The sequence below is a fragment of the Cygnus olor genome, chromosome 20 (assembly GCF_009769625.2).
Source record: "Cygnus olor isolate bCygOlo1 chromosome 20, bCygOlo1.pri.v2, whole genome shotgun sequence".
NCBI classification, from domain to species: domain Eukaryota; kingdom Metazoa; phylum Chordata; class Aves; order Anseriformes; family Anatidae; genus Cygnus; species Cygnus olor.
This window is the reverse complement of record NC_049188.1, coordinates 8,272,049-8,289,195: the sequence shown is the minus strand read 5'-3', so window position 1 is coordinate 8,289,195 and position 17,147 is coordinate 8,272,049. Positions and strand designations below refer to the sequence as shown.

The 17,147-nt window shown below is 56.8% G+C and overlaps 1 protein-coding gene across 3 annotated transcripts in view; it reads right to left on the bottom strand.

Annotated features, from left to right (window-relative positions):
- Window positions 1-17,147, bottom strand: part of NXN (nucleoredoxin) — a 56,834-nt gene that overhangs the window by 1,589 nt on the left and 38,098 nt on the right. For all 3 annotated transcript variants that reach the window (XM_040532331.1, XM_040532330.1, XM_040532332.1), the window contains exons 2-7: window positions 16,479-16,596; window positions 14,860-14,993; window positions 14,324-14,424; window positions 13,927-14,033; window positions 5,571-5,750; window positions 2,763-2,887 (exon numbers count right to left, since the gene is read on the bottom strand). In XM_040532331.1, coding sequence (XP_040388265.1) covers window positions 2,763-2,887; window positions 5,571-5,750; window positions 13,927-14,033; window positions 14,324-14,424; window positions 14,860-14,993; window positions 16,479-16,596 — 765 coding nt within the window. The remainder of the gene's footprint in view (window positions 1-2,762; window positions 2,888-5,570; window positions 5,751-13,926; window positions 14,034-14,323; window positions 14,425-14,859; window positions 14,994-16,478; window positions 16,597-17,147) is intronic.

Sequence of the window (17,147 nt, the reverse complement as noted above, 5' to 3'; positions counted from 1 at the left end):
CAGCGCTGTTTCTCACCCCTCTCCGGCCCCTTTCCTCCCCTCCTTCAGGCACAAGCACCCCCAGGCACCCCCTCACCCTCAGCCCCCCAAGTCCAGAGGAGCCAGAGGCCACCGCGGCCCCTGCCTCACCCCTCCCAGCAGCCCACACAGGGCCTCGAGCGTGCACACGGGGCAGATCAGAAAACGGGAACAACACAAAAAGCGCTAAGTTTGAGCCAGCAGCGGGACTCCAAAGGCAGACCCATGGGGTCTGAGGGCACAAAGGACGGAGCACACCTGAGCAACGCGCTCAGCACCAGCTGCCTTCACTGCGGCCCCACAAATCGCAGCTCTGGGCAAAGGGGGAAAACTCATTTGTCACTGCCGGGGCTGTGGAATTCAACCGCCAGCGCTGGGGTGATTCGTCTCCCGCAGCTGACACTGACCACGGCGGGGAGATACAGGGGGATGCAGACCAGGGCTGACCCCAGAACGTGTGGCATTCGGAACCAGGCATTTCTCCGAGCCGTTTTCCAACGGGAGCGATGGAAATAAACGAATCCAGAGGCAGCTGGTGGCTCTGCAGCGCGAGGCGGTGGCCGGCAGGGTGGTTCCTATCGCGCCTCCCCTTCCACTGCAGGGGTTTCTGGCGCAGGACCACGTGGCGGGGAAGGGAGAGCGGGGCCGGGCCTGGGACCTCAGTGCTGGGGCGCTCGGCCGCCCCCGACGCTTCCCACCTCTGGGGCCAGCCCGGAGCCGAGGTGTTGGGACGCCTCGCCCTTTATTTGATCGCTGAAAAGCAACTGAAACGTTTTAATCAATGCAAAACCGGCCCGGAAGGCGCCGGGAGAGGAATGGGAGGCGCCTGCTCCGGCCGTGGCCAGGCTGCTTTGTGCGCTGGGGCCGGCGGAGACCCGGGGCCAGCAGCCAGGGCTATTGAGGTGACGGATGAATGGGACGTGCCGGATGCTCCCCATTCTTCGTCCCCGCTGCCGCAGGGACGTCGGGAGCCGCATGAATAGCAGCAATGTTTCAGCTGCAGCCGGCGAGCGGGAGGAAAACGCTTCGCAGGCTCTGGGGGTGGGGGGCAGGTCCCGGACCCTCCCAAAGCAGCCTTCCCAACAAGGGGCTTATTCAGGGGCACGGGGCCGAGCTGGGATGCTCGGAGACCCGTCACGGGAGCGGGAACGCCCGGGCGGAGGGGGCCGAAGGGGCTGCGGGTGGCAGTGGTGGGGGGGGCTCACCTCGCGGGGGGAGCCTGGGTGCGGCATCGCAGCCCCTTTGTGCACCGGGCGGCTGCGGGGGACCGCTCGCACTGCGGCGGTGACGTGAGCGGAGGCCGGCCGTGCGCGGCAGGCAAGCAGGCGCGCGGCAGCTCAGCGGCTCCCACCTGCCTGGGTGCCGCAGGAGGGGAGCCAGGAGCTTTCTAGAGCCTTGCACAAAGCCTTTCGAGTTCTCAAGCCTGCGGCAGGGCAAAGGGCTGCATGGGAGACAAGAGCATCCCGTTCCCCTGAAGGCCAACAGCAGACCCCCACATCGATACACGCACATCGCGACCACCAACCCAGCTGCCAGCAGCGTGGCGGCTCAGCACACTCCTCGTTCCACACGGGGACAGGCCCAAGAGGAGGGAGCACTGCCACAAAACACCCAGCACCACGGCAGCCAAGCCCCAGGGCTTGCAGTTCTGCTCTCCGGGCAGCCCCTGGCTGTCCCCACGGGCAGTTTTGTCTGGTATCATGGCACAGAAACCAGCCCAGCCCATGGGATCGGGGCTGCCTCCCGCTGCAGCCCATCCTCTGCTGGAAGCAGGCAGGCACCGGCACGCTGCAGGATGCCCAAACCAGCCGTGGGCCAGGCTCCCCCACAGCCAGGGGCCACCCCATCAGCCAGGGGAGTGCACCCCGAGGTCCCTCCTCCTCCTCACCGGACAGCCGGGATGAGGAAACCCCCTCTCCAGCAACCCGGGAGGGCTCTGCCCTGGCAGCCTCTCCCCCTCCGGGCAGCCCGGGCTGGCCTGGCCCGGCTCCCGGCAGAGCCCACGCCGCCTGCTCGCGCTGGCACCGCCGCGCTGACTTTGGGCGGCTGCCAACCCATTAGGGAAGAGCCTGGAGCGCCGGTCCCTTCCCACTGCTCGGTCCCTTCCCACTGCTCAGTCCCTTCCCGCTGCTTGGGGTGGCAAGAACAGCAGCAGCACGGCAGCGAGGAGGGAAGCACGGCGAGGCCGACCTGGCCGCCAGCACGGACTGAAGGCAGAGCCCGGCCGGGTTTCCTGCCCGCGCAGCCGACACACAGAGCCCAGGATTTGAAGCGGCCACACGGGGCTGGGAGCCACAGCGTGGGAGCTCGCTGCTCCCTCCCGCCTCCCAGGGCCTGTCCCTGCCTGTCCCCGCTGGCATTGAGGCTCTTCTGCCTCTGAACAAGCGCAGGAGTCAAAGTGCCGAGGATGATCTACAGCAAAACCTGGGAAAGAGCCCCTCAGCTGCTTTAATCCAAGGCAGGCTGCACGGGGACCGAGCCAGGACTCAGGTCCAGCTTTGCTCTATGTCCCCGGCTGGCTGCAGCAGCTCCGTGCCTCAGTTTGCCCACCTGGAGAGCAGGGACAACACCACCCAACACAGCTCGGACCTGGCAGGAAGCACAGCGAGGCTCCAGCCCAGCGGCTACCAAGAGGCCTGGCTCGGCAGCACGACTGCCGGAGATTGCCCCGTGTGCCCCGGCCTCGGAGGGGCAGGACGCAGCCCTGTGCTCGCAGGGAGCTCTGACATTCTCCTCCCGCTTACCTCGCCTGCCACAAAGAAGAGCAATGGTGCCTCCTCGTCTTTGGCTTTGTACTTGGCAATGATTTTTTCGGCTATGGGCTGAATCAGTTGTTTCGCTGCCTCCGACTCTCCGTCGTCCTCTGAATCTGCAGGGCGCAGACGTGGGGAGACGAAACAAAGAGAAGACACAAAGAGGAGGTTAGGATCAAATGGATGCGAACAGGCCGGGGCGCAGGCAGCTCCATCCCACAGCAGCACCACGGAGGAAACAGGAGCCCGAATGCGCAAGGCCAACTTCAAAGCCAAGCGGCTGTGTAGCAATTAGGGAGCCGCTGAAACGCACTTTTCATGTGAGACAGGGCAACATGTCACAGAGGAGCAGCTTCTGCTCCCAAATATTTTACCGCTCACTCCCCTGGTGCTGCTGCTGAAGCACGGGGACAAACAGGCGCAAAAAAAAAAAAAAAAAAAAAAAGCTGGCCTGCAGCTTGAAAAGCATCAGGATGTTTTGAAGACCAAACGAACGAGCTGATCTGAGGCTGCCTGCCACCCCTGCCCGCCACCCACCACCCCTCCACCTTGGGACGGCTGCTCGGCGGCTTTGCTGCTCGAGTCTCCGCTGCAGCGGCTCTGTGAAGGCAGCTTTGATTTGACAGAGGTAGAGTAGAAAGAGATGGAAACATCAATCAAATGCCAGCCACCACTGAAGTTCAAATACCGAGTCGGAAAGAGGAGAGACAGCGTCCTTGAACAGCACCTAGATGAAACGATTTCAATTTGGGGACAACTTTGAGCATTAAAAAGAAAATAAAAATAATAATAAAAAGCAAGGAACGGGCTCCCGGTCCCCCGGTAGCGTGCAGCTTGTGTGGGCCTCGACGCAACCACCCGGCAGGCGCTGCCCACCACCAAAGCTCTGCCTGCGCTTCCCTCCCTGGAGAAGGGGATGCCGAGGACACCGCCCGCTGCCTCCTGGGGTCTGTCCTGCGTGGGTGACAGTGATAAATACGCAGAGCTGCGGGGCTTAGGCAGTGATTGATTTTTCTGCTAACAAATGCTGCTGGCTGGGCTCCAGGCCAGCCCTCGACACTCTGGCTAACCTAGCCCCAAACTCTCCCGCGGCGGACGCACATCGTTCGTGATTTATCCCCGCCCGATGCTCGTTGAGCCCGCTGACACAGCCCCGACCTCACACGCGCTGCGCTCAGCGCATCCCGGCTCCCTCCCCAGGGCTTTGGGCCGCTTTCTGCTGGGGGTGCTGCTGCCTGCAGGCATCGCCCCTGCTGGGCTCCCCGCAAAAGCTGGGTCCGGGCTACCCAGGCACCAGCCGACCTCGGACTTACGGCCTCAAAGCTCAGGTAGCAAAGTGGCACGTGCAGCTACAAAGAACGAGTGAGCTCCAAATTGCCACCAAGAGCAACGATGCCCCTGGGGCTCTCCCAGCAGGGCACAGGCTGGCCTGGAGCCTCCGTCCCCACGTCCCCGGTGCGTGCCTTGGTGCTGCACCAGCTGTATCTGCCTGAGCACAGCGGCTTCCACCAAGGCTGAGCATCCTCTTGGAGCTGAGCGAGAGCTACTCTAGAGCCCTCTCCCAACAAGCTGTTTGCAGAAAGGTGATAGAAAAACTTCGCTCAGAGCAAGCCGAAAATAACCCTTTCCAGAGGCCTGCAGCGACGGCCCCCATCAATCACACTCAGCGTGGCGAGCCAGTCCTCCCAGCTTGAGGAGAGTATTTTTGGCTCTGTGCTCACATCCCCTGCTGGGTTCTACTGAATAAATAATCAGGGTCAAAAGGAAATCTGAAAGGGAAGATGGGAAAGAGTAAGAGCCACTTTATAAACGCTGCAGAAAAAGGGGGTTTTGCTAACAAAGGGTGTGTGAGGAAGCAGGACGAGCCCTGCCTGTGTCCCAGCAGCCCCCGCATCCCGATGGGCAGGCTCAGGGGGATGCAGGCTCTCCAGCAAAGCCCACCGCGCTCTGCACAGCGTCCCAGGGACAGGCACGCTTTGAGAATCAGGGTAATTGCAGCTTCTTGTTGAGCACCCAGAGCTCCCTTGCTGGCCGGGCCGCTGTGCCTGGAGCACACGCCATCAAAGCCAAAGCGCTGGCGGGATTTCACCATCTGTTGCTGGAGGGAAGGGGCCGGGACAGCCCAGCTGTGCTCCAGATGAGCTCTAGGCCCATTTCCAACCGCGGCTGAGCTTCATGGGTGGGTTAGCAGTGGCAGAGGGACACCAGCTTTCAGGGGGAAGCCTGCTCTGTCCTGCAGCCAGCTCCCCACGGAGAGGGGATACCCAAGAAGCAGCAGAGCCTGCAAGCCGCCCTCCGCCACGGCCTCGCTCAGCCCAGGAATTCGAGCCCTGAGCTGTGGTTTCCAGCACAGAGCTGCAGTCCCTTCTGGAGGCGCTTCCCAGCCCATCCTCTGCCTCCTCCGAAACATCCCCCGAGCCTGAGGTCTCAGCTCCAGGAAAGGCCCTTCTCGTCCCAACCACCACCAGCGTATTTCCAGCGCTCTTCAACGCTAATCAGCGTTCCCCACCGCAGCCACCACCGAAGCGTCTTCTGTGACAGCTCCTCTCGGCTGCAAATTGCTGCTCCGCCGCATCCCTCGCACTGCGGGCTGGAGCTGCAGGAGAATTATGGAGACGAGGCCGTGCCACGAGCATGGCTCCGGCAAATCCCTGCGAGCTGCACCAGCTCTTACAGGCCAGGCTGTAGGACTGTCACCCTCTTGAGTCCCTGGAGGGAACACAGCGAGCTGCCAAGCCCCCGGGTCACCCAGACCCTTCCCCGTCAGGATTCTGCTCCGACCCCAGCGCGGCTCCGTACCTACGAAGAGAACGAGGCAGGGCCCCTCGTTCAGCTGCACAGCGTTGGAGTCCGTCAGCTCCAGCACGGGCTTGGGGTGCCAGGGGAACTCTCGGCACTCGACGTCGTTCAGCACCTCCACCCGCCCCTGCCGCGTGATCACCTCGCCCTGGGAGTCCAGCACGATGAGCGTCGGGATGCCTGCGACGGGAGAAAAACACGGGGTTAGTGCCAAAGCATTAATACGGGAACGAGAAGGCGTGGGGGGAAGGATCCGTCCTGTTGCCTCAGGTCTGGCAGAAGCCCAGTTCAACGCTGCCATCACAGCTCGCGGGGTGGGAAGCAGGGTCCCGGGATCCTGTTTCTGTCCGAGGAAAGCACTGTGACTGAGGAGGCAGAGCAGGAAGCTGGGAGACGGCCTCTGCCATCGCCTTCCCTTCCCTGTCTGAGTGCGGGGAGAGGTCACTGCTGCCTGACGCCGACGTTCCTGCATACAGGCAGTGGCTGACCCTGCCCAGAAGCACTGGGCAGAAACCTCCTGCGTGCACGGCAGAGCTGGCACGTCCAGGCACCACCACCCCTGCTTTGAGACACACAACTCACAGCAACACACACAAACCTTCTCGCAGGGCGGACTGCACGCAGCGGTGGCCAGAAAGCATGGCGAGTTCGCTCCCAGTAGAAACCCCCACGTTTCAGCAGCCGGGAACTCCTCCGCGACCCTCCCACCCCCCTTCTGACCCTCAGAAATAATTGCCCAGTCATTTTCACAGCACGCAGATGTGTCTGCCCGGCCATGGATGTTACGCGGCTGGGATACCGAACCGCACTGGGATACCGAACCGCGAGGCAGACACGGAGGCTGCAATTACCGACTGCACCCCCTCCGTCACCGGTCCTTGACCTGCGAGGAAGCGGCACGCTGAGCAGGAACAAAGCCAGGGAGCTCCAGTGGCTCTGCTGGCACGGCTGGCCCCAGCCCGACGCAGCAGGGACGCAGTACCCACGGTACGGGGCTCACGGAAAGGGAATTTTGCTGCAGACAGAGCCCCGGTGCCCTGGTCGGCAACCTTGTGCCTCCGGCACGGCAAAGCCAGCAAGCAAAGTGCCCGAGGCAGCTGCCAGCTCCCAGGGAAGCACTTCTGTAACACATAGGCAGGTTAAAACGTTTCTCGGGAGAAAAACAACCACCACGGGCTATTAAACACAAAGATGCGGACCTCACCCCAGCTCTGCAACCCCCGAGCTGCAGCCTGCCAGTGGCTAGGAGTGGGGGAAGCCAGACCCGGTGTCATTTTATTTGTGCTGCTCTTTCCTTCCCTGAGCCCCCACCGGACCGAGAGCCTCCCTCTGACGACAGCCCCGGAGCCGCTGGCTACCTCCCGCACTTCAAATCCATTTTGCAGATAATCACTTCACCTTTTATTGCTTTGGAGCCAGCTCCTAGGTTATTAGAAATGCCGTCCTGACGGGTTTGCACATTGCAGTTCCAGCTGCGTGTGTTTGCACCAGCAGCTGCTCAGAGCGCAGAACACCCCATTACTGCAGTCCCCCAGATGGCACAGGGACTACAGGGAGCTGTGCCCTTAGCCAAAAAAAGAGCCTGAAATCTAGGATGGAAAGCAGGCATCCAATAAACGGGTGTAGGTGTGCAGCAGAACAGCAAGATTCAGGGTGCGTGCATACGCGCTGACACCAGGAGACTTTGCTGAGTCTTCCCCGGCCGTGCCACCAGCCTGCAGGATGACGGCAGCGCCTCTGGGCAGTGCCACGTCCCTGCCGGGGACAGCACAGGGACAGCCAGGGGAAGCTGAGAATGCCTCGCACACCGGTGCTGGGCTGCAGATCGCTGGCACACAACCAGACTCGTTTCCCCAGCTGGGGCCCGGAGCACAGCGTGCCTCCTCCAGCCCCGGCACCGCCTGCCTGTGGGACGGAGGGCCCGGGTTCCTTCCTTCTGCAACGGCAGCCCCTGGGAGAGGGAGGAACACAGGCACTCTGCTTCGTTTGGGAAAGAAAAAAGAAAAAGGAGAGATAATCCGTTAAACATGTCCCTCCATACAAAGAGGGACAGGGCAGAGCTGCCCCAGCCCTCCCAGGGATAAAGAGGCTGTGCAGGATCCTCCAGGACCTGCTGGATCCGGCACTGCGCAGGATGGGGCTGGGGGTGTCTGAGCGTCCCGGCTCGGGGCAGAGCACCATTCTGCCCCAACGTGGTAAAACAACAGCCTTGCATTAAAACGAGCACCTGGAAACGCAGCCAGGGTGGGTGTGGGAAGAGGAGAGGAGAAGAAGGGCTCCCAGCAGTCACTAATGGACGTTTTTTCTTCCTGGGATTACTGCAATTTGGGTGCAGTGGGCGTAGCGTTCATTCATCCTGCCTGGCTGCAGCAGACGTCTTAAGAATGGTCTTCCAGGCAGTTTTAAGCACATATTTTAGTGCTACGACAACACAGCAAAGGCATGGGCCAGTTCTGCTTCTAATCCTGCCTGAAAGGAGCCCTGTGCTGCCCTCCCTAGAAGGGGCACTCGTCCAGCCACACCGGGCTCTCCCCTCTGCAATACCTGGGCAAGCATCTCACGCAGGACGACACCTGCGAGTATCAGGGTGAGCCTGGCCGTGGCGAGGGGCCGAGCCAGGCACACCGAGGCAGCGGCGCAGGGCTGGGGTTTGCAAACACGGGGCTCATTTTTGGAACCAGCTGGATTTTGCTCAACAAGCCCGTGTTTGTCTCAATTGGAACAGATGCAACGCGGACCTGCTCAGAACCATCACTTTTCAAATCAGGACCAGCAGCAGCGGCGCCCTAAGGAAGCCCAGGTCCAACTGTTTGCCTAAATGGGATGCTTCGAGTGCACGGCCTCAGCCCCGGGGCTCACTGGGTGTGACAAAGCGAGGAGAAGGTGCTCACAGCTGAGATTTAGCACAAGGCACCTACTGCCAACCGGCCGGGCTGGCACCATGCAGCGGGGACACCAGCTGGTGGCCGTCCCATCCGATACCGCCCCGAGGAGGCTTTCAGGATGCACAGCCACAGTTGTGACAAGTCCCCATAACGCGGCTCCAGGGAATGAATGGTGTTGAATGTCAGGGGGATGCCGCTCTCAGGACGTGCCTGGCCTTTACGTGGAATGCCTGGGTTTGCACTAACAGTGCCATCAGCTGTCCCTGACCTGCACGAGGCTGCCCCGGCCGCCCCCCAAACTGCAGGAGTGGCACTGAAAGTCAACAGGAGTGGCTCACGCTGGTGACTTCATCTGGAAAACACACCGTTCCTCCCTCATCGAGGGGACAAAAAAACATCCCGAAAGGAAGGAAGAGGGAGACAATTTGATATCAGGCACCGAGAGCCAGGGGTCAAGCGGCCAGCGTTACTGCCAGGCTCTGCTGTCAGATCCTCGTCACTTGGTCTTTGACCCAATTGCTGTCAGGCATCACCTCACCTCCTCCACCCAGCAACAGCCTCCGAATCACAGTCAGCAAACTGAGGCAGCTCAAATCCTCCTACCCTCACCTCTCAGCACAAAGATTAATTTTAAAAACCGCATTTGTTAGCAATACTCCACCGGGCTGTTTTCTGTGCAGGAGAGACCAGCGTGCTCTTCCCCTGCAGCTACTGCCAGCTCCCAGCACTGCGCTCCTGTGTTTGTACAACAGTGGGTTACTCACGAGCCCTCTGAATTCGAGGCATTTCTCTAGGAAATACACGGACGTCTGTCTGGCCTGGCCTGCCTGCAGGTCCGGGCGAGCAGCTGCATTCCCCTCATTCCAGCCCAGACAGCGCCGCTCACATTCCTCCCCATGCGCGGGGCTGCACGCGCCGGCTTAGCTGCGAGAGCCACGCAGGAACAGCGTGATGGCTGGGCTTGCAAATCCTAAGGGTATGCCAAGAAAGCGATTTTCTATCACAGAAAGGCTTATTCATTACCTGCTGGTATTCCAAATAGCTCTAAGGCAGGGAGAGGTTAAACAGACTGGAAGGAATTGGGAAATCTCACGCTGGCCCTATCCTGCAAGGCACAAAGTATCACGAAATGCTACTGCAGCCAAGACAAGCACATGATGATCAGCATCCCACATGATTCGGATCTTTATCCTTTTATAATTCCCACCCCTGTCCCAAACGCTTGCCTTTCAGTTCTCCCCAGACCCGCATCACACATCCAGGAGACGCAGCCAGCCTGCAGCGCTGGGACCGTGGGCTCAGCTCTCAGCGAGGCCACGGCCACTCCTGCACCTCCTCTGGCCAGCCAGCCTGGCAAATCCGGCACACCGGAGTGGAGATTGCAAACGAGCTTTGCTGACTTGGGAAAACTCAGGGCTTGGTTTAGACACGGGTTGTTCTGTTAGACCTATCCCACAGCCACCAGTGATTTCATCTGCTATGTGAACCATTTACTGACCTGATTTCCATATGCACATACACACCAAAGCACCCAGCCACCGAAGCTTCCAGCTGCAAGTACAAAACTGACCCAGAAAACAAAACTCTGATAAATCACCCTGGGTTTAACACGTTTGGGAAATGCCAGTAACACATCAGAAAACTTGGGGCTGATTTCGTGATTTTCCTTCTGTTAGGAGATGGGCGACGTGCTGGATCCGTGCATTTCACCTTTTCCCTGGCACCAGAAGCTCCCCACAAAGCTCTGGCTTCGTTTCTGGTCCCGTGTGGTGAAGGCTGAGGCTGCTGCAACACATCTGCCCCTGCTGCCACTGCCGCCCTGTTCCCGAGCATTGCCGAGCGCTCTCCCGTCTTCCCAGGCTCCGTCCTTAAACACCTCACCCACACCTGCTAGCCCTGGTATTCCCCCCTCCCTCCTCACCTACAGCCACCACTTGTTATTTTAGTGCCTTTTGGGGGCTCTGGTAATTGCCGTGAGTCATAACTCCAGAATTTCCTTATCAAGAAGAATCACAGATCACACATTCCGCAATGAATATTGTATAAGCTTTAGATGAGAATTAGCATAGACGGGCTCAGTTTGACTTTACGCATTAGAAAATGGATTCGGTTCTCATGGGGCTAGCATCTTATGAAAACACAGGGGCCAAATGATTTGTTACTGAGCCTGGTAACACCTTTATTTATTTATATATTAAAACCCATATCCGACATGGAAATCTCATCTGCATTAAGTCTGTTGGCGGAGCAATCTAAATCACCATGAACAAAACGCTCAGAGAATACACCACTGGGTTTTATTGCTGTTTTTTCACCTCCTTAGAAGAAAGCTCCAGAAACCCGGTACAGGAAACCTCTGCTGGCAGTGACTTCCCAGTCGGGCTGTGGAGCGGCCGCCGGGTGTCTGGAACAGAGCCCAGGGCAGGGGTGAAACAACAGGTTTTGAAGTTCCCCCGAGCAACTGCAAATCCCACAGAACCTCAACAGAGCCCACAGGAAACTTCCAGGAGCCCCAAATCTCTCCTAAGACACACAACATGGGGCAATTCCCACCCGAGCACAGCGTTTGCTACTGCTCCCGGTCCCCCAGGGAGAGATAGGGGACTTCATCCACGGCAGGCACCACGCAGCCCAGGAGCAGCGCACACAATGGAGAATTATTTCCAAGCAGCCACGACACAAGAAACGACTCTCTCTCAAGATAGTGCTGCACCCAGCGGCAATTTAATATAGGTGGGTATGGCACAGCCCACTGACTGCACGGGGTTATGAATAGAGGCATTCAAGCAAACCCAAATAAAGGCCAATAACTCAACTGACGTCTTACACTAAGGTTTTGAATGCTGTAGGGGCCAACGGAGGACTAAACCAACACGAGGTCTGACCGTCTTGCTGCTTTCCCCGCTCAGCAGCTTAGCGCTGTGCAGGAAGACAAGTTCTTTTGTTGTCCCAGCTCCCGGAAAAGCTCCGCCAGCCTTACAAAAATGAGAGGAAAACCCACCCTGCAGGCACAACCCAAGGCACGTGCTCCTGCGCAGAGGCTGCCCGGCGCAGGAGGCCAACAGGGAAGGCAGGGCTGCACGGACGCGCGGCGCGAGGACCGAGAACAAAGGCAGCTCCGGGGAGCAGCGCGGCGTTGTCCAAGTTTCGCAGGAAACAGGGAAAGCCAAGCAGGCACTCGAAGAGCAAAACCAGAAGCACAGCAACAAATAAACCGAGGGATGCTGGAGGTGAACAGTAGCATTTTTAAGTTTTACTGGAGGTTCAGGAAAAAGACAAAGTTAGCACGGCCATTAAAAAGACAGAAGAGAGGAACTGCAGGAAGTTGTTTCTTTGCATCAGGCAAAGACGACCGGAGATGAGATCAGTAACACCGATCTGAAAACCCAGCGCTGTGTGAAACCACCACGATGGTCACTTGGACGTTTAACAGGTTACACGCCGCTGCTGGCATGGAGTTGCAGCTCCAAAGGGGGCACCCAGAGGTGCAGTTACAGAGGGCTTAGATGATGTTTGGCAGCATGAGAGCCACCCGTTTGAGGAAAGGCAGATCAGATTACATGCAGCTGATTTTTCATTTAGGTGGAATAACCACCAGTGGTGATGAGACGAGCCCGTGACATATAGCTCTGCTTGCAGAAAGCTTTGGACACGGCCAGCGTGGCAGCATGCTGCGGCAGCCCAGACTGCAAACCGGCAGGCACCTGCCTGCTGCTGCGCTCCCACAATCACTCCAAAATCAGCAGAAGATGAGGAGTCATTGCCTGTGCAGGGATAAACAACCACCCAGAGCCCCCAGGAAGCAGCACAAGGTTCCCCCCAAAGCCTCCTTCCCTCCTCTCCCAGTGCACAGGGTAGGAACCGGTCCCCTTCCGTGTTTCAAAGTGACTCTGTGCGTCGCGCTTTGTCCTTGCAGAGAGGTTCCTACTGCATGGGAAAACCGTGACAGTGAAGCAGGGCTTGCAGTCAAACATGCCCAGATCCCAGGGTCAGTGTCCCTGGAAAAGCACCCCTGCCGTGCAGAACCAGAGGGGTAATATGGGAGCTGTGCCGGCGAGGAAGGGAGCAGGGCACAGGGGAATAGCAAATATTTACATTTTCGGGTCAGCACACAACAAAGAGAGACATTTAAGGAGACAGCGGCTGGAGTTAAAGGGAAAGCTGTTGTCACTGTTTCCCTGGCTACAGCACACTCAGTGCTGAAGTATCCGTGTCTGGACACCTTATTTACAGAAAGTCCCAGTGAAACTGGCAGCAGTCCTGCAGAGCTCAGCCGAAACCGGCACTGGAGAGGTTTGTGAGCGGGCCGGGAAAAAGACAGATGGATTTGGAAAGCTTTTGCCTCATGGGAAGGTAATTAAGAAGCAAACTGATGGCTATTTAAAGCTTCCTAACAGTTATTCTTGGTTTGAGGTCAGAGAACAGAGCGCAGCGATGGCACCTGAGCTCACCCCAGAAGGGGTGTTCGGGGAGGGTTCCAAGGAGGATTATTTCCCCTGCCCACTGGGCTTCAGCCAAATGCTCATATCAGCAAAACTACCCCAGTTAAGTCAACGCGGATGAATAACCTGAACTAAACGCTCAAGGGTTTGGTCACTCCGGGACCCTTCTGCTGATGAGGCTTTGCAAAAGCAATACAGGCAAATAGAGAAGGGTGGGACCACCGGGAGGGTCCCCAGGCCCTGGGGCACCTTTGGCAACACTCCTGCTCCTCTGTCCCGCTCACCGGCGTTGCACTGAAACATTTGAGAAACGCACACACTGCAGCAAGACCAGCAGCTCTTTATCTTCCAGTCCCTTAACCGCAGGTAGAAACTCTGTGTATACGTGGAAGGCTTCCTCGACAGCTATTTACCTTGCGTGTCTCTGCTGTGCAGCTTGGGCCTGCGTGAACAATGCACTGGTCCCCAGGAGGGCTGCTGGGAGCTTTTATCATATTCAGGACACTTTGAAAACACCCAGACAGAGTGAGCCTCTCCCCTGCCCCTCCGTGCAGCCGAGGCTGCTGGATTCTGGCACTGACACATACAGTAAAGGCAAAGCCATGGTTTACATCAAACATGCGCTCCTCTGTAATTCATGTTACTAACATAAACCAGATGCCATCTTCCTCAGCCTCTGCAGAGAATGATCGCCTGCCTTTGCGTTACATAAAACAGCAAGAAAATGAAATTTAAACCTTCAAGAAAAAGCAAAATAAATAACTCAGCAATTAGGCAAAAAACATCCAAGCCAAAAACAGCTTCCAAGTTTCCAGGAAGAATTAGGTTGTTTATGGAAGTCCTGTTTCAACTAACAGCCTGCCTGGCAGGTGGTAGGAATGTGAGTTTGTGGAGAGCAGAAACATGAGGCAGCTCTGCCTGGGGCACTGTGCTTTGCTTTGCTGTTTTCTTGTTTTAGTTAAACAAGAGGAGACATCACAAATATTCAACAAAAGCAGCAGAAAGGAGAGCCGCAGGGGCCTTTCCTACCTTGTATGCCGTAGAGTCGATTCAGGCGTGATCGTCTGGCCTCATCAGCATACGGGACCGCTACCCAGGGCATCTCGCTGAAATACTGCTTGAAGGAGTCCTCTGACCTGTGCAACGGGAACAGCACAGGGGATCCTGAGTGCAGCCCCTCTCCCTGCCACACTACTTTCCCTTTTCCTCGTTAAAAACCTGGCCAGCAAGGGCCTTGCTCCATTTCATCAAACCCACCAGGCGAGGGCTGCTAGGAGGCATAAACCTGGGGAGAGCCAGACTAAAAGCCCTCAGTCCCTCAAGAAGGGGTCTGCACTGCATTTTTTTTCTGATATTTCAAACCCTCCAAGACTGGTTGCCGTGGGGCGGTCAGCTCTGCCTGCACCAAGCGTTACCGCTCCGTTACCTGTCTGCACTAACGAAGAGGATCTCAAACTTCTGGCCCGCCTCCTTGATTTTCCGGTAGGACTCCACCAGGACCCTCGTGAGGCTTCGGCAGGGTGGGCACTGCAAAACAACACGCACGTGAGGACGCTGTCTCCCACCTCGTTCACGGGGCCAGGCTCGCACCCCAGCAGGTCTAGACGATCTGGCCATCCCTGAAAGCCAGACACGATCTCTTCTCTTCTGGAGCCAGGAAGCAGCCTTGAAAGTGGCCGGTGCTTATGGTAAGAGGTCACTGACTGCTTAAATTGCCAAGGAAACCTCTCCCACTTTTAAAATCTAAAAATTCTTTCCCTTCTGAAGGGTCAGCTGAGGGTGACCCGCAACTGCAATGCTGCTGGCTTCTCCCAAAAGGACCAGGACATCTTAACTGCTTAAACACCAACCAGCCCGAGGTCTTCACCCTTCACCTTGCCTGAGGGCTGCAAAAGGGATGCCCAGAGCTCCAAGTCTGCCCTGAGCTCACTGCAGTTGCTCTGCAGAGCACAAACCACTCACCCAGTGTGCGGAGAAGTAGACCCCAACGTGAGAGCCCTCCAGGGCGCTGCTGTCTAGCGTCTGGCCATTGTTCCTTAGCAGAGGCCCGGCAACAACTTCACTGAAGGGTTTTGGCCCCCAGGGGAACTCCAGACCTAGAGGAGGTTGGGATGAGGGTGGAAAAAAAAAAAAAATCACTCCACAAAATAGCAAGACAGACACGCAGCATTTACAGTTTCGAAAAGTTCCACTAAAAAAAAATAAAAATCTGCCTTTAACAGATATGTGGGATGCTATCTGAGGCATCCTGCCAAGGTTCATCCCCATCTGAGGGGGATGCAGAGCTGCTCAGCTGCCTGGGCACCACCACGACCCTCCCCCAAGCTCAGCATCACACCCGGGGCCACCTCTTTTTCACAGGTACCTCTGCATCCTTGCCCAAGTCAGAGCAACTTCTGCTTGATGAAGCCTGCTCTGGTTTTGTGCCCGATAATGCATCTTTGCCTTATCCACAGTGTTTGCTTTAATAACAGGGGCAAGGTGGTACGTGCTCAGGAATGCAGTCAGACTGTTTGCCCCTTCCAGATAAAGCTGCTTTGCCGATTCCAGGCCTCACACCCACCCTGCCTCCCGACCAGCTGCCTTTCCACGCAAACAGGGAAGCAGATGGTGCAGGACACATCCTCACAGCCCTCATTCCTCTGTATTTAGGGCTTTAATCGTATCGATTACCCATATCACTGGGCTGTTTTTTTCTGAAGTTGGACGCAGGGACTTGTAGAACATAAACTAATCCTCTGCACCCCGAAGAAAGCACGTGTGCACACGCAAACACACGTGCTCCAAATCATCTGCTGCCAGCTCCCACGGCAATCGATCCAGCCATCGAGCCAGAGATGAGGAAACATCACAGATGGCTCAGGCCACAACTGGTACTTGCTGCACAGTTTCTGCCACCGGCCACCACGTTCAATATCTACTGCATGGAGAAATGATGGCTGTCATGTGAGGTAACACGTTCGACTGGTCAGGTTAACAGCTGAACGTCAGGCTTGCAGAATCTGGGAGTGAGGGCACACATCCTGCACATCTGATGCACATTTTTGCAAATTTGAAGAAGATGGATTTAATATTAACTCCCAACCCACCTTCACAAACTGAGAATGGTGACATTTTTCTGTCTTGTTTGTAAATAACGGGGAATTCACTACCCTACCAAAGCTCTGGTGTCAATGATAAGCGCCCACCCTGTATTTTGGAAAGATTTGGCTCCCAAGGTATGGAAAGTCTGGGCGCTCGGTCTGTCTAGCCATGCACCTCCATCACGGAAAATCTAAACTTCATGTTTCACTTAGTCTAAATTTTTCCTCATTAGCACTTCAGACAAAAATCCTGGAGGGGAAGTCTTTGTTCTCTTCAACAAGCAAAACCAAAACACAAGATCTGGCAGGAACGATGCAGAAAATGTTACACTGAAAATAATACAGTGCCTCGATTAGTTGAGTATGACAATAGTTGTTTCCTTTTTTTCTTTTTTTTTTTTGTTTCTTTTTAAACCTCCAACGCAATTCTGAATGAACCAAAATAGCAAGGCAATTGCATGCCAGTGTTTCCAGGGCACATAGGACTCCAGGTCTTACCTTCTGGGTCATCGCGGATTACCAGGAGGCCGTTCCTGCAAACCACCTTCCCGGTGGAAGCATCGATAAATATCAGGGAAGGAATGTTGGAGACTCTGTACTTGTTCCACAGCTTCAGCTGTAAAAGAGATCAGGAAGGGAGAGGAAGAAAGGTAAGCTTGGCAGCATGAACGGGAAGATCTCGGGGCATTAGCATCTTTCAGACAAGAGGTCAGAGGTAAGCAAAGAGATGGAGCTGATGCTTCAGCAATATATTTGGAAGCGTCTCTCCGTGGCCCCTGGCACAGCCTGTCCTTCCAGCTCCTGCAGAGCCGTGCCCCATCCTGCCATCCCTCAGCACCGCGGGCTGGGTGAAAAGTGCCGGGAGCCACGACCGCGCCGTCTCCCTCCTGCTGCAGGCTTGCACAGGGGCGTAGGTAAAGGGCTTCTCCTCCGACCACATCTGCCTCTTTGCAAGTAAGATGGGGCTAATACTTACCAGCCCTGTTCTGTACTTTGAGGTCTTTGTTTAGAAGACATGGTAAGCACAAATGCTTTTAATGCCACTGCTCTGAAGCAATTTGTAATGCTTCCCTGGCTGCTTCCTCCTCTCCCATTTCGATGTTCATTAAACAAACTTAACAATCCCTGCCAAGACACAGCCACGCTCAAAACAAGGCCAAAACACAG